Here is a 15,363-nt window from a genome sequence, read left to right as displayed (position 1 = left end):
CCTCCCGGGGTGCCACCCCCCCCCCACCGCCCCCCCCATTCCGTGCCCCCTCCGGGCCCCCCCCCCCCGATCCCCCCCCGACCCCCCCATGGAGAACTTCCAGAAGGTGGAGAAGATCGGGGAGGGCACCTACGGCGTCGTGTACAAGGCCCGGAACAAGGTCACGGGCGAGGTGGTGGCACTCAAGAAAATCCGCCTGGACACGTGAGTGGGGTGCGGGGAGGGGATCCCTGGGACCCGGGGGGGGGGTCCCCGAGGAGCGGGGGGGGGCGGCGGGGCCCGGGGCTCACCCCCTGTCCCCGCAGGGAGACCGAGGGCGTCCCCAGCACGGCGATCCGGGAGATCTCCCTGCTCAAGGAGCTCAACCACCCCAACATCGTCAAGTGAGTGGGGGGGGGGGCACCCCACGAGTGATGGGAGGGAGGTTTGTGTGTGTGTGTGGGGGGGGGGGGCTCTGCAGACCCCCACAGCCGCGGCGGTGGCTTGGTTGGGGTCGGGGCGGGGGGGGGGGGGCGCTGTTGGGAGCCGTCCCACAGCCAAGGCGGAGGGGTGGTGCCCGTGGGGGGTGCCCCACAGACTGACCCAGGCGGTTCATCCCCCCCCCCCAGGCTGCTGGACGTGATCCACACGGAGAACAAGCTCTACCTGGTGTTCGAGTTCCTGCACCAGGACCTGAAGAAGTTCATGGACTCGTCCTCCATCAGTGGCATCGCCCTGCCCCTCATCAAGGTGTGTGGGGGGGGTGTGGGGGGGTGGTGGTGGGGGTCACATCCCCACTCAGTGTGTGTGTGTGTCGTGTCCGTCCCGTCGTCCCCATCCCAGAGCTACCTGTTCCAGCTGCTGCAGGGCCTGGCCTTCTGCCACGCGCACCGCGTCCTGCACCGCGACCTCAAGCCCCAGAACCTGCTCATCAATGCCGACGGCGCCATCAAACTGGCCGATTTCGGCCTGGCTCGCGCCTTCGGGGTGCCCGTGCGCACCTACACCCACGAGGTGGGTGGGTGGGTGGGTGTGGAGGGGGAGCGTGTTGCTGGGGGTGTTTTGCGGGGGACACGGTGCTCATCATGGGTGCGTGTCCCCCGCCGTGGCAGGTGGTGACCCTCTGGTACCGAGCCCCTGAGATCCTGCTGGGCTGCAAGTACTACTCGACCGCCGTCGACATCTGGAGCTTGGGGTGCATCTTCGCGGAGATGGTGGGTGACAAGGGGGTGCCCGGTGTCCCCGTCCCCCCCCCCCCGGGGTGACATCGAGGTCCCCACGCATCGGGGTGTGCGCAGATCTCCGGGCGGGTTCTGTCGGTCCCGTCCGGGTGACGCCGCAGTTCCCCGGGGCGCAGGGCTGACACGCGCCGCAGCACCCGGGGAATAAAGGGGCTTTGTGGGTGCTGTGGTTTGGGGGGGGGGGGGCCTTGCGCTGGCTGGGTGTCATGTGAAACACCCCCCCCTCCGCCCCTGCTCCCTGGGGTCCGCGTCACGCGGCCGGCCGCAGCGCCCCGGGGAAACCGGGACCCGCTCCCGCCGCGGGGACGGTCACGAGGGGCTGGCGTGAAGCTCACGGGGTGGGGGGGCTGCGTGTCTCCCCGCTCCGGGGGGGGGGACACACACAACTCTGTCTGCCAAAGCTTTGGTGTGGAAAGGGGCAGGACCCCCCTCCCCTTTTCCCCATCATGGGGCACACTGGGGGTGTGTGGCTCACCCTGGGAGGGGGTCCTTTCCCCCCCCCCCCCCCCCCAACTTCATACCCAGATCACCCGGCGTGCTCTTTTCCCCGGGGACTCGGAGATCGACCAGCTCTTCCGCATCTTCCGCACGCTGGGGACGCCAGACGAGGCGGCCTGGCCCGGCGTCACCGCCATGCCTGACTACAAGCCCAGCTTCCCCAAGTGGGCCCGGCAGGATTTCGGCAAAGTGGTGCCGCCCTTGGATGAGGAGGGACGGAAGCTTCTGGCAGTGAGCAGGGGGGGGTCGCAGGGTGGGGGGCAATGGGGGTACCCCCCACCCCCCTCACTGACACACACCCCCCCTCTCTCCTCCCCCAGCAAATGCTGCATTATGACCCCAACAAGCGGATCTCGGCCAAGGCGGCACTGGGTCACCCCTTCTTCCGCGATGTCACCAGGGCTGTCCCCCATTTGCGGCTGTGACCCCCCCCCCCCCCGCCCCCGCCTACGCTCACAGGACAGGGGATCGGCTGCAGCCCCATGCGGGTCCGGGAGGGGGGGGTGCTCTGCCTCCTGTGCCCCCCCCCCCCCGGAAAGGAGCCCCCGTCTCCATGCTGCAAGAGGTGATGTCTGTCCCTGGGGACACAGTGGCTCTGGGCCCCCCCACCCCGGGGCTGCTGGGGCCCCCTCGGAGCGGAGCTGGCCCCCCCCCTCAGGACAGGTCCCTGTCCTGCATCCTGCTCTGCTCCCCAACACAGCAAGAGGCGCCCCCTCCCCCCCCAACTTGCCTGGACTTTTGGCACTTACAGCCCCCCTGGGGGCACCCTGGAACCAGCCTGGGGGGGGGGGGGGTAGTGAGCACCTTCATACCCCCCATCCTCCTCCTCAGCACAGGACTGGGACAGCACTGCCTGGGGGGGGGCCGTACCTCCCCTGGAAGGCAGCTTTGCCCCGGGGGGGGGTGTGTGATGGGGGCTCCTCAGCTGAGTGTGTCCCCCTGAAGACCCCCTGCCCCCCCCCCCCAATTGCCTCGTTTGGTCCCCACTGGCCCCCCCTCCCTGCAGTTGACTCGCTGATTTTTGTAACTTCTGCAATTTCGTACCAAATGTCAAATTCCGTGTGTGGCGCCTGCGCGGGTTGGGGGGGGGGGGGGGGGGGGGGGAACAACGACAACAACGTGTCACGGTCAGCCTGTGTGTCCCCATCACCCCCCGGGGCCTCTCCCATCGGTCCCCTCCACCCCATTCTAAAGCGTGCCCGGGGCCCCCCCACCCTGTGCCAGGGGCTGCCCGGCCCCCCCCGGGGCTCTGGCACCCTACAGCCCCTATAGGTGCCACCACTGCTCTATATGGGCCCCCCCGCCCCGCCCGGTGGAGCCGCTCTGTCCCTCCCGGGACCTTGGCCCCGCCCACCACCGTCAAAGCCACGCCTCCTGCCGCCGCGCCCTTCGCCTGGCCACGCCCACCTGCGCTCTGGAGCGCCGCTATTGGCCGGGTCGGGCTCCGCCCCCCCGCGCGGGGGCGCTACTGCGCTCGGACGAGCGGAGGGGTTGGAGGTCGCGGCTCCCAGCGACCCAGCGGGCTGTCAATCATGGGGAGCGCCTCCTGTGATTGGCCGCGAGGCACCGCCCTGTGCTCGCGTCACTCACCGAGCCGCTGGCTTCGGGTTGGCTGGATCGGGCCCACTCTGCCCTGTGGTTGGGCGGCGCGGCGGCTTCCCGCGTTCCGATTGGTCCGTACGGCTGCGGGGCACCACCCCCTCGGGTCACCTTATTTGCGGCTGGTGCCGCCCCCTCGCGCAGTGTCCCCTCCCGTTGGCCTTGCTCCCCGTCATTCACTGCGAGCCCCGCCTCTCCCGTGACGTTCCCCTCGACCATTGGCTGCCCTCTCTCCTCGTCCCGATTGGCCGGACTGCTGCCCATCCGCCCTCTCGCCGCCACCAATTGGTTTCCCTCCGCGGGGCGGTGCGGTGACGCTCTCCCCTCCTTCTTCCATTGGCCCAACCGAGAGGAAGAGGCGTGCCCGCCGCCCAGCTGCTCGTCGCCGATTGGCGGAGCCACCTCTTCGCCACGCCCCGCGCCAGGAGGGTTTGGTTGAGCCGCTGTTTGTGCGCTCGGGGGCCGCGACGGGCGCCGAGGTACCGGGGCGGGGGGGGGGGGGGTCGGTCACCGTGCGGGGGGCGGGGGGGAGGCGCGGGCCGGTCTCGGGGGTCTCGGCGCCCGAAGCGCCCCCGGGGCTGCGGCTCGTGCTGCCGTTCCCCGGTGCGGGCCCGCGGGGCTCCGGGAGAGGCCCCGGTGTGTCCCCACCCCTCCCCCCGGGGCTGCCCCTCTCCCGCGGCTCCGGGCGGGTCGCGCCTCTGCCCGGGTCGGGACCTCCGCGCCGAGCCGCCGCTCCCCCTCCCCAAAACGAGCTCCCCTTACCCCAAAATGGCTCCTCCTCCCCCCAAAAAGGGCTCCCTCCTCCCCCAAAGAGGGCTCCCCTTCCCCAAAAAGGGCTCCCCCTCCCCCAAAACGGTTCCCTTTCACTCAACAGCGGCTCCCCCCACCCCAGAAGGTCTCCCCCTTCCCCAAAACCGACTCCCCCAAAAACGGCTCCCCCCTTACCAGAAGGGCTCCTCATCTCCTCAGAGAGGGCCCTCCCCCCCGCAAAAGGGCTCCCCCTTCCCCAAAACCGACTCCCCCAAAAACGGCTCCCCCCTTCCCAGAAGGGCTCCCCATCTCCCCAAAGAGGGCCCTCCCCCCCGCAAAAGGGCTCCCCATTCTCAAAAAGGGCCCCCCCCCCCCGTCCCAATCTCTTGCGGCAGCATCAGCCACCGTCCCCCCGCTCCAGCTGCAGGTGCCGGGTCCCCGGATTCGGCGCAGAGCCGGCTGTTTGTGCCGGGCACCTGCGGGGAGCGGGGCCTGGGTCCCTCTGGGGTGGGGGGGCCAACTTGGCCGGGGTGGCCTTGAGCGAGAGGGTGAAGTGTGGGGGGGGGGACGGTGCCCGTCCCTCAGCCAGGGCTGCGAGCCGGCCGGCGCACGGCTGCGGTAACCGGCAGGCTTGGCGTCCCGCGCGGCCTGGGGAGAGCTGGCTCTCCACCCGTCCTCCACAGCAGCTCACCGGCACCACCACGTCCCTGAGACGGCTGAGCCGCGAGATCTCACTGCTTCACGAAGGGAGGACGCCGAGCAGCGAGAGCCATGGGATGAGTTTGTAGGATGCTTGTTGGCGCGGACCAGCTCCGCTTTGCTTGGCGAGCCGGAGCTCCCCCTGCACGAGCTGCCTGTCTGTGCTGCAAAGGAACCGGGAACCCCCCCCCCATAACCGGGAGACCCCCCGGCACTGGATGGGCAAATCGGCGGCAGGCCGAACCCCCGCGCGCCTCTGGGTGATTGCTCGAGTGCGATTGGGACATAGGAAAAGTAGCGCTGGCAACAGGAAAGCAGTTAGCCCAGACGGGCTGTTGCAACCCTCCCCTGCGAAGGATGCCCCCGGCTCCTGGTTCAGCCGGCGCAGCGCAGGCGGGCGGGTGAGATGCTGCCGCCAAACGCCACGTCCCAGGGGGCTGCGGGAGCATTTGGGGTCCCGTTTGGGAAGGGTGATTTGGGGGAGATGGCGCCAGGTGGCCTCAGACTCCCTGGGCCTCGTCAGGCACCGGTTGCAGCCCTCAGCCGGGGAGAGGCTCTGCCGCCGCAGCAGAGCAGGAGTAGGTTCATCCCGGCAGGTTCAGCCCTGCTCGTGGTTGTGGGTGCTCGCTGTGCCGTGCCGTAAATCTCACTCAGCCAGCAGCTGACAGTAATTGCTGGTGACACGAACGCGAGCCAGAAATAGCTGCAGACTTCTATAGATCGGCGTATAGTCAACTTTCACCTGGCGCCGTGGTGTTTTAGTGGGAATATCCGGTTGTCGTGGGCTTCTCCGGATCTCCTGAAGCTCAGGTTTGTCCGAGGGAAGCTGGATTTGGGTGATTTCATCCTCTGTGGTCCCTGGTGCAGGTGGGATTTCACGGCCCCTGTGCTTCCAGCGTGCATGTCCTGGAGCGGCTCCTTCCAGGGCCGACCGTGCCCGGGTGGTGCCTTGGTGTCCTGCTGAGCAAGGGGGGGACAAGGATGGAGCCGCTTCTCCAACAACCCCCAGAGTGCTCCCAGCAGCTGATGGCTTTGTCCAGAGCGGGGCTGAGGGGGCAGCTCCCATCTCGCTGTCCCGAGGAGGAGACCCATGCGACACCGGGGGCTGGGGGTCCGCAGACAGCCAGGATCCACAGGCCACAAAGAAGTCCCAGAAAAGGGGACGTGGGGGTTTGCGCCAAGCGGCTGCTGGTGGAGAGGTGCAGCGTGAGGCTGGGCACCCGCTGAAGTCCCTGTGCTGGGACTGTCCTGCTCCACACTGGAGCCCCATGGCTGCGGGGGCCTGGCAGCTCCTCCCTTACAAACAAGCACAGAATCTCTTCTGGGTGCTCGAGGCAACGTGGCGTCGTAAATCCCCGACGAGCGGGTGGTGAAGGTCTAACAGCGCTGTGGTGCCGAGTCCCCACGGCGTTGAGCTGCCGCCTCTTGTTGCGGGGCTGGGTCTCTCTGGACCCGTGAGGAGCCCCGGCTGCTGCCAGAATAGCCCTGGGGCTCAGCGCAGCGGGGTGACGAGAGCAGCTTTTGGCAGGGCAGTGGCTGCGAGGAAGGAGGGAGCCAGGGTTTGCTGGGGCCGGCTTGGGACCACGGCCGTCGCGCCTGTGCTGTGGCAGGGACCGGCCCCGGCAGCGCCGGGCTGAGCTGGAGGAGTAGAGGGAGAGCAGAGCGGGAGAGGGTGAGGTGGGTCTGCTCCCGGAGCAGATTCCAGCAGCGATTGCTTCGGAGCTTGGTGATATTTGCAGGGGAAGGAGCTGGCCGAGCTGGCAGGGGGAGCGGAGGGCTGAGCTGAGCTGCCGACGGTGAGAGGGTCCCTCTGCAGCCCCCCGGCATGGGCAGGCGGGGAGCACCGAGCCCGGTGAGATGTGGGGAGGCTTCACCTTGTGCTGCGGGGTTTGAGGGAGCTGAAATGATCATCGTGTCCCCGCGCTGCTGCGGAGCAGGTCCTGCTCTGCCCCAGCTGCACCGTGGGCTGCGTCGCTGCCAGGATGGGGGTTTCTGCTCAGAACAGTTAAAATACTTGTAAAATCTTCAGCCCTGCCTCTAAGCTTGTGACAGTAACGCTTGGCTGGAGCAATCCTGAACTTCATCCATGCCTGGCCTCATCCTGTGAGAGCTCCCCGATGCCTTTCTGGATCAAAACAAAGAGAATTGGCAGGAGTCTGGCAGCCGGGGCTGCACCGGCCGCTTCCCGGTGCGTCATGCCAAGCTGCTGAGGCTGTGGCTGTTCCCCTTCCATGTGGTGCTGGAGGAGGGAAGCACCATCCCTGTGCCCGGGAGAGCACCGTGCTGATGAATTTGTGTTCCCCGGGCTGTGCAATGCCTCGGTGGGGGGCAAGAGTGATCCCCCATCCCCGGAGGAGTCCAGGCTGGCTGGGCTGGGGTCCGTGCCACACGAGTGCTGTGGTTAGTGAGCGTTTCCTGCTGGGCTTGTCTGGCCTGAGCCTTGCTTACGTCTTCAGACAGATGGGGAAGGGGAACTGGCAACAAACAACTTTCCACTCGTTGGTTCTGGTCTCTGCCATCCTCGTCCCGTTGCCCGCCTGGCCCCACCAGCGCAGATAAATCTCTGCTGCGGCTCCGCAACCTTGGGACTGGCGCGTTAACAAGGGAGGGTGAGATTAGCTGCTGAAGGAAAACACAAATCCCGCTTTCTCCCACTTTCTCCGGGCGTGTGAACCGCAGAAGTCGAAACTCCAGCTGCCCAGTGACCCTCGGGTTTGGTCTCTTATCTGAGTGCCCCCTCCCAGCGCCCACCCCGAGGGGGTTCGAGGAGCTGCATCGTTCTGGGCGCTGTGCTTGATCCCGCTGCCGCCGGGATTGGAGCGGGCAGCCCCCCCCCCCAGCAGGGACCTGAGCCTTTTTCCTGGGGGTGGGGAGATGCAGGCACCCCCCAGCCCAAGCAGACGCCTGCTGCTCATCTCCAGTGTGGAAAGCAAAGTGAAAACAGGGATTAAAAAAAAAAAAAAAAAGCCACAATAAAAAAAGACCCAAACCAAACCAGGGCAGAGGAACTTTAAGGCAGAGCTGGGGAGTTTTGTTTCCAACCCCTCCTCCCGGCCGGCTGGCGGGGAGGCAGCCGGAGCTGTTGTGGCATCCGCATAAACAAGAGCAGCGCAGGCCTGGGGCCGCGCTCCTGCCGCCCCTTCCCCGCTTCCTCGGCTCCTCCGGGTGTCGCGGTGTGTCCTGGCCCTGGGGGCTGCTCGCCGGGAGGACTGCTGACTCACTCCCAGCCGCCTCGGCCGCGGCGAGGATCCCGCCTGGCACGAGGATTAGCTCCTACCGACCAATTTGCTGCTCCGTGAAATCCCTCCGGAATACAGGCTGGGGGAGCGGAGCCGTGGCCGGCGGGTCTGCGCCTCGTGCTGCTGCGGGGCGCCTGGGGAGAGACCCCGGGGAAGTCCCCAGCACCAGCTTGGGGTCTTCTAGCTTGAGGCAAGAAGAGTTTTGTCTCGCTAAGGCTCGGCAGAGCCCGTCTCCGCAGATGTGCCGTGGTCCCAGGGGGGACACAGGGACGTTGTGGTGTGTGTGCTCAGCACACCGACGGGCTCTCTCCTCCTTCCAGGACAGCCGAGCGGACCGAAGGCCAGCACCCTGCCCGCAGCCCCTGCCCCACGCCGACGCCTCGGTGCCTTCCCGGCTCTCCGGTTAGCAGGGCGCACGGCGTCAGCAGCACCCAGGCCATGACCAGCCGAGGAGCCGCCAGGCCGAACGGGCAGTCCCAAGCCAGTAAGATCTGTCAGTTCAAGCTGGTGCTGCTGGGCGAGTCGGCAGTGGGGAAATCCAGCCTGGTGCTGCGCTTCGTCAAGGGCCAGTTCCACGAGTACCAGGAGAGCACCATCGGCGGTGAGTCGGCGAGGGGCGCCCGCAGCCCCTCGCCCCGGTTTGGTTTCCCATTAAATACAACCCCCCAGCCCTTGCCCTGCGGCCCCAGCATGTGGACTGGGCACACAAGCTCTCAGCAGCTGGTGCTCCGTGTGCGAGCCGGGCTCTGGCCGCAGTCCCCGCTCCTCATCCCATGGTGATGCCTCGGCGAGCGCGGGAGGCGTCACCGATCCGCCGATCGCCTGGAGCAGCTAGGGTTTATTTTTTTTTTCTCAGCAAGCTGGGCTGGATGTGACTAACAGGCTCCTCCACCCAGCTGGTCCTGGGGCTGGGGTGCCCCACAGCTCTGCGTCCCTCCTGGGGGTGCGGGGGGGATTCCCTGCTGCCCGTTGGGTACCTGCCCGCAGCAGGGGGGTGGCCGACGGCGATGCGAATGTCGTCTTTCCTCCCGACAGCGGCGTTCCTTACACAGTCCGTCTGCCTGGATGACACAACGGTAAAGTTTGAGATCTGGGACACGGCCGGCCAGGAGAGATACCACAGCCTGGCCCCCATGTATTACCGGGGGGCACAAGCCGCCATCGTGGTTTACGATATCACCAACCAGGTACGGTCACCGCTGCGGCCCCGGGGGTGCTCATGGTGGCGGGGGGGGGGGGGGGTCCCTGTAAGACGCCCGCCTCGCAGCAGGGCCGCCCTCGAGTTCCCACCTCTGCTCCTAGGAAACGTTTGCGCGGGCGAAGACATGGGTGAAGGAGCTGCAGAGACAAGCCAGCCCCAGCATCGTGATCGCCCTCGCGGGCAACAAGGCCGACCTGGCCAGCAAACGCATGGTGGAATATGAAGTAAGTGTGGGCACGAGGTTCTGCTGGGCTGCTGTGACCCCCCCCACCCCCTGCCCAGCCCCGGCCCCCACCCAGTGCCACCGCGGGCGATGTGCCGGGGCTTCAGCTGCCGGACCCTCACCCGGCGTCTCTTGCAGGAGGCGCAGGCTTACGCAGATGACAACAGCCTATTGTTCATGGAAACGTCGGCCAAGACAGCGATGAATGTCAACGACCTCTTCTTGGCCATCGGTGAGGCTCTGGGGGGGCGGGTTGTGTCTGCTGGGGTGCAGCTTCCCCCCCCGCCCCCGGTGAGCCCCGGGCTGCGGTGGCCGCTGCTCGGTGGGAGAGCAGCTCGAGGAGGGAGGGGGCGCGGAGAGGGGAAGCGCTTGGCCAGGATGGGGGCTCAGCGTCTTGCCCCTCTTCTCACTCCCCCTCCAGCCAAGAAGCTGCCAAAGAGCGAGCCCCAGAGCACGAGCGGCGCAGCGGGCCGGAGCCGAGGCGTGGACCTGCACGAGCAGAGCCAGCAGAACAAGAGCCAGTGCTGTAGCAACTAAAGGGCGGCCTCGGCCGGCGCCCGCGCGAGAGGAAGAGCTAAGGTATAACCTCCATCCCCGTCCAGCACACCTCACCTCCATAACGGCACACCGAGAAACCCGTCTGAACCAAAACCCTCCCGAGAGCTCCCTCTAACTGCACTTTTTAATGCTTCAAAACCACCACCAGACACCCGTCACCACCATCCCGATGGCAGTGGAACTAGATCAGCCGGGGACTTAACTTCCAAGAAAACAAACTCTTCTTCACTTTGTATTATAGGTGCAAATAGCGACCTAATATTCTGATTTCTCCCTCCATCTTCCTCCCTCTCCCACCTCCCTCTCTGCTTTGGTAAATCCGGGCTCCCATTACCATCTCTCCTTCCCCGCTCCCCGTCAAGCTGGGGTGGGGAGAGGCCCGAGGAGGCGGCAGCATCAGCCCCGGGGGTTCACGTTGTGGCGAACCAGCTGGAACCAGAGACCTCCGGAAAACGGGATTTTTCTGAGGGGGTCTGTCATGGATTTCTTTTCAATTTTTTTTTTTTTTTTTTTTTTTTCCCCCCCTCCTGTTTCTTCTGTTTGGCTGTCGGGGGGGAGGAAGGCTGCAGTGTCCTTTAATTTCTTCCTAGGTGGCCTTTTTTGCTGGAGGATCGGAAGTGCCTGGGGGCTTTTTGTAGGGGGGAGCGGGGTGACCGCCAGACCCCGCTTGCCGTGGAGCTGCCACGGGTGACCCTGCGCCCATCGTTACGGCTGCGACCCCCCCCCCGATTTCTCCTCTTGCTCTGCGGTTCCTCCCCGGGCCAGTGGCGGGCGAGGGCTCTCTGGTTTGCACTTTAGTCGTGAAAATGTCCCATTAAGATGCACCTTGGTTGTTTTTTTTTTTTTTTTGGTTGGTTTTTTTTTTTTTCCTTTTGTTTTGTTTGTTGTTGTTGTTGTTTGTTTGGGTTTTTTTTCCTTTCAGTCCTGTTGGGCCCGAGCCCCCCTGGGGGTGGCGGGGGGTGTGTGGGGGGAATGGAGGCACCGTGCTGGTTTAGTTTTGCTTCCGCTTCCCCCAAGGAGCTTTTGGGGCTGGAGAAACCCTCAGCTGGGAGAGTCGGGATGTCACTGGGTGCCAGCAGCTGGGGAAGGGTCCCCCACAGACACCCCCCCTCCTCACGGGGGGGACACACGCAGATGCCTCTGGCCAGGATGCCGCAGCACAAGGGGGACACCCCGATATGGGACACCCCGATATGGGACACCCCGAAGCAACGGCGCATCTGCAGAGGGCAGCGCTGCAGCCGGGGCCCGATCCTGTCGCTCCCAGTGCCTGGACTGGGCTTCCTGGGTGTGCCCCCCCCCCGCCCCCCGCCGCCCCGGGGGGGTCCTCTTGCAGGGTAGGGGGGCTCTGGGGAGCCCCCAGGACTTGGGGGTCAGCGTGGGACCCCCCCCCCCCCCACTGCTATGGGGCGGAGGGACCTGTCTCGTATGAAGCCCCCCGCTGCGGGGGCAGAGCCTGGGAGGGGATGAACCCCCTCCCCGCGTGGGGCAGCCCCCCCCGGGACGGTCTTGCTCCCCCCGGGTGGTGTCGGTGCTGCAGCGGGAGCCACGGTTGGGTCTTCTCGTGCTGGTGGAGCCCCCCAAATCCGTGACTTGTATTTAACTGGGGGTTGGGGCTGGCAGGGCTGGGCACCCCATTGCCCCCCCACCCTGGACCAAATGGGGACACTGCAACTTTTCTCACTCCTTTTCTCCTTTTTTTTTTTTTTTTTTTCTTATTCTTCTGCTTCTTCTCTGATACTTTTTTTTTTTTTTTTTGCTTTGAAAAAGCTCCTCCATTACATTTAAATAACAATCATGGTAACAGAACTCAACCGCTGATTTACCGATGTATTTAATGTAAGTAAAACCGAACCAAACAACAAAAAAAAAAAAAAAAAAAAAAGGAAGGGAAAAAAAAAATAAATAAAATGCTCTGTGTGCTCAGGGAGGGATCGGGGCGGGGGGTGACTTGGGTCCCCGGCTCTTGGCTCCGGCTCCTGCCCCGGGCCCCAGCCCTGCCCCGATAACGCTTATCAGAGCCGCCAGCTGGGCGTGGGCCCACGCGTGTTGGCTGCCGCTCGCCCGGGGAGAGGGACGGGACGGGACAGACCCCTGTTGCCCGCGGGGAACGGCGTGGGGCTGGGGGCCTCCGGTGACAAGCGCTGGCCCTTTAAATTTGCCGTTGCCCCTTTAAGCCCCCCCGCTGCTGTTGCCCGTTTAAGTCCCGCCCCCTCCGGCGGACCCCTCCCGCTGGGCAGGCTTGGCCACGCCCACGGCGCCCCTCTGCGCCCGGGAGGGGGCGTAGCCGGTGGGCTCGTCCCCCTGCGCCGAGGCCACGCCCCTCGCCCCTCTCTTAAAGAGGCAGAGACGGGAGGGAGATCGCGCTACCGGAGCCGTTACGCAGGTGCGCAGCGGGGCTGGGGGGGGGACACCGGAGGTGGGGTGGGGGTGCGGCGAGGAGCGGGGGTGCCCCCTCGGTGCGCCCCCCACGACCCCCAGCCGCTCTCTGTCCCCAGGTGCCGCCGCGATGCTGCTGCTCCGAGCCGTCACCGGGCGCAGGTAGGAGCAGCCCCCCCCCCCCCCCCCCCCCCCCGGGGGTCCCCGCCGCCGCCGCTCGCCCCGCGCCGGGCTCAGCTCCGCTCTCCCCGCAGGCTCCCGCCGCTGCCGCTGCCACGCCGCCCCTGCTCCCGCTTCCCCGCCGGCAGCCCGGCCGCGGGGGGGGCCCGGGGGGCGGCCCCGGTGCTGGCGGCTCTGCTGGGCCTCGGGGCCGTGCTGGCCTACGGAGAGCGACGGCGGCGGGTGAGCGGGGCCGGGGGGGGTGGCACCGGGGGGCCCGGATCCTGCGGGGGGGGACGGGTGGACACCCCCGGGTCCTTCTCTGGAAGGGGGGGGCTGAGACTGCCGGGGGGGGGGGGGCAGGCAGCGGGTGCCCCGTGCATCCCACCCCTCCGGCTGAGTTACAGCCCCGGGGTGCTGGTTTGGGGGGGGGGGAACCCCAAGGTCCTAGCAGGGTATGGGGGGGTGGCACCGGTGCGCAGCGCTCCCCCGCTAACGAAGCCGGGGTCCCCCAGGGTGCCCAGGCAGCCCAGGCCACCCCCACCCCCCGCTACCCCCTGTACACGCGGGAGGAGGTGGGGCGGCACCGCTCCCCCCACGACCGCGTCTGGGTGACCCACGGCACCGAGGTCTTCGACGTCACCGACTTCGTGGAGCTGCACCCCGGGGGGGCCGACAAGCTGCTGCTGGCGGCGGGGGGGCCCCTGGAGCCCTTCTGGGCGCTCTACGCCGTCCACAACCAGCCCCACGTCCTGGAGCTGCTGCGGGAGTACAAGGTGGGGGAGCTGAGCCCCGAGGAGGCACCGCCGGCCCCTGACGCCGCCCAGGACCCCTTCGCCGGGGACCCCCCCCGGCACCCCGGGCTGCGTGTCAACAGCCAGAAGCCGTTCAACGCGGAGCCGCCGGCGGAGCTGCTGACCGAGCGCTTCCTGACGCCCAACGAGCTCTTTTTCACCCGCAACCACTTGCCGGTGCCGGTGGTGGACCCCGGTTCCTACCGGCTGCGGGTGGAGGGGCCGGGGGGCCGGGCGCTCTCGTTGTCGCTGTCCGAGCTGCGCAGCCGCTTCCCCAAGCACGAGGTGACGGCCACGTTGCAGTGCGCCGGCAACCGCCGGACCGAGATGAGCCGCGTCCGCCCCGTCAAGGGGCTGGCGTGGGACATCGGGGCCATCAGCACAGCCCGGTGGGGCGGCGCGCGGCTGCGCGACGTCCTGCTGCACGCCGGCTTCGGGGAGGAGCGGGAGGGCGAGTGGCACGTCTGCTTCGAGGGGCTGGACACCGACGTCGGGGGGGTCCCCTACGGCGCTTCCATCCCCTACGGCCGCGCGCTCAGCCCGGCTGCCGACGTGCTGCTGGCTTACGAGATGAACGGCGAGGAGCTGCCCCGCGACCACGGCTTCCCCCTGCGCGTGGTGGTGCCCGGCGTGGTGGGCGCCCGCAGCGTCAAGTGGGTGCAGCGCGTGGCCGTCAGCCCGGCCGAGAGCACCAGCCACTGGCAGCGCAACGACTACAAGGGCTTCTGCCCCTCCGTGGACTGGGACACGGTGGACTACACGACGGCGCCTGCCATCCAGGAGCTGCCGGTGCAGTCGGCCATCACCCACCCGCGCCCCGGCGCGGCGGTGCCGGAGGGGGAGCTGACGGTGAAGGGCTACGCCTGGAGCGGGGGCGGGCGAGAGGTGGTGCGGGTGGACGTCTCGCTGGACGGCGGCCGGAGCTGGCGCGTGGCGCGGCTGGCGGGCGAGCGGCCGGTGCCGGGGCGCGCCTGGGCCTGGGTGCTGTGGGAGCTGGAGGTGCCGGTGGCGGCGGGGACCGAGCTGGAGATCGTCTGCAAGGCGGTGGACGGCAGCTACAACGTGCAGCCCGACACCGTGGCGCCCATCTGGAACCTGCGCGGGGTCCTCAGCAACGCCTGGCACCGCGTCCGCGTCACCGTCGCCCGCTGAGCGGCCCCGCCGCGCTCCCCGCGCGCCCGCGGCCGCTCAAAGGTCGCCGCTTTTTACGGCCCCCGGACGTGTGAAAGTGGCTCCATAAAGATTGCGCAGTTTTATGGACTCGGCCGTTTCCTGGGGCAGGGCGGGGGCAGCGCTGGCATAGCGGGACGGGGGGAACGGCCCTGGGGGACCCCCCGGCCTGGCTGCCCCCCTGTCCCCAGGTAACCCTGGGACCCCCTGACCCTATACAACCCTGTAAACCCATGGGCTCCGTGGGACCCTGTGACCCTATATAACCACCCAACCCCATGGGACCCCTGACCCTATACAACCCTCTAAACCCATGGGCTCTGTGGGACCCTGTGACCCTATAAAACCCCTCCAACCCTACGGGGCCCTATGTTCCCATGGGACCCCTTGACCTATGGGGCCCTGTGACCCTATATGACCCTCTGACCCCATGGGACCCCCTGACTCCATGGGGCCCTGTGATTCTATATAACCCCGCAGCCCTATGGGATCCCTTTGTCCCATGGGGCCCTGTGACCCTATATGACCCTCTGACCCCATGGGACCCCCTGACTCCATGGGGCCCTGTGATTCTATATAACCCCGCAGCCCTATGGGATCCCTTTGTCCCATGGGACCCTGTGACCTTATGTAACCCGCTGACCCCATGGGACCCCCTGGCCCTATACAACCCTGTAAACCTATGGGCTTTGTGGGACCCTGTGGCCCTATATGACCCCTTGACCCTATAGGATCCTGTGACCCTATGGGATCCCCTGATCCCACGGGACCCCCTTGCCCCATGGGACCCTGCGACCTTATATAACCCCCCGACCCTATGGGGCCCTGTCACCTTATATGACCCTCTGACCTTATGGGGCCCTGTGACCCCACA

The 15,363-nt window shown here is 67.0% G+C and overlaps 3 protein-coding genes across 4 annotated transcripts; all 3 read left to right on the top strand.

The window, feature by feature from the left end:
• The first annotated feature begins 13 nt into the window (after positions 1-13).
• Positions 14-2,773, top strand: CDK2 (cyclin dependent kinase 2). Of its 2 annotated transcripts, none has more exons than XM_042797142.1 (7): positions 14-204; positions 306-383; positions 609-729; positions 838-993; positions 1,092-1,193; positions 1,746-1,949; positions 2,039-2,773. In XM_042797142.1, the coding sequence occupies exons 1-7, from the start codon at positions 89-91 to the stop codon at positions 2,141-2,143; spliced, it is 882 nt and encodes a 293-aa protein (XP_042653076.1). In that variant the 5' UTR covers positions 14-88; the 3' UTR covers positions 2,144-2,773. The 2 variants fall into 2 exon arrangements, with proteins under 2 accessions (XP_042653076.1, XP_042653075.1); XM_042797141.1 differs by having other exon boundaries at positions 823-993.
• A 957-nt stretch (positions 2,774-3,730) lies between these two features.
• Positions 3,731-11,849, top strand: RAB5B (RAB5B, member RAS oncogene family). Its single transcript, XM_032992480.2, has 6 exons — positions 3,731-3,796; positions 8,326-8,606; positions 9,041-9,192; positions 9,308-9,430; positions 9,568-9,661; positions 9,851-11,849. The coding sequence occupies exons 2-6, from the start codon at positions 8,444-8,446 to the stop codon at positions 9,964-9,966; spliced, it is 648 nt and encodes a 215-aa protein (XP_032848371.1). The 5' UTR covers positions 3,731-3,796; positions 8,326-8,443; the 3' UTR covers positions 9,967-11,849.
• SUOX (sulfite oxidase) lies at positions 11,816-14,579 on the top strand. The gene is made up of 4 exons (XM_042796887.1): positions 11,816-11,826; positions 12,329-12,373; positions 12,486-12,528; positions 13,041-14,579. The coding sequence occupies exons 1-4, from the start codon at positions 11,816-11,818 to the stop codon at positions 14,469-14,471; spliced, it is 1,530 nt and encodes a 509-aa protein (XP_042652821.1). The 3' UTR covers positions 14,472-14,579.
• The last annotated feature ends 784 nt before the right edge of the window (positions 14,580-15,363 follow it).

The sequence above is a fragment of the Tyto alba genome, unplaced genomic scaffold, assembly GCF_018691265.1.
Source record: "Tyto alba isolate M040663 unplaced genomic scaffold, T.alba_DEE_v4.0 Super-Scaffold_23, whole genome shotgun sequence".
NCBI lineage: Eukaryota > Metazoa > Chordata > Aves > Strigiformes > Tytonidae > Tyto > Tyto alba.
This window is presented reverse-complemented; position numbering and strand designations above follow the sequence as displayed.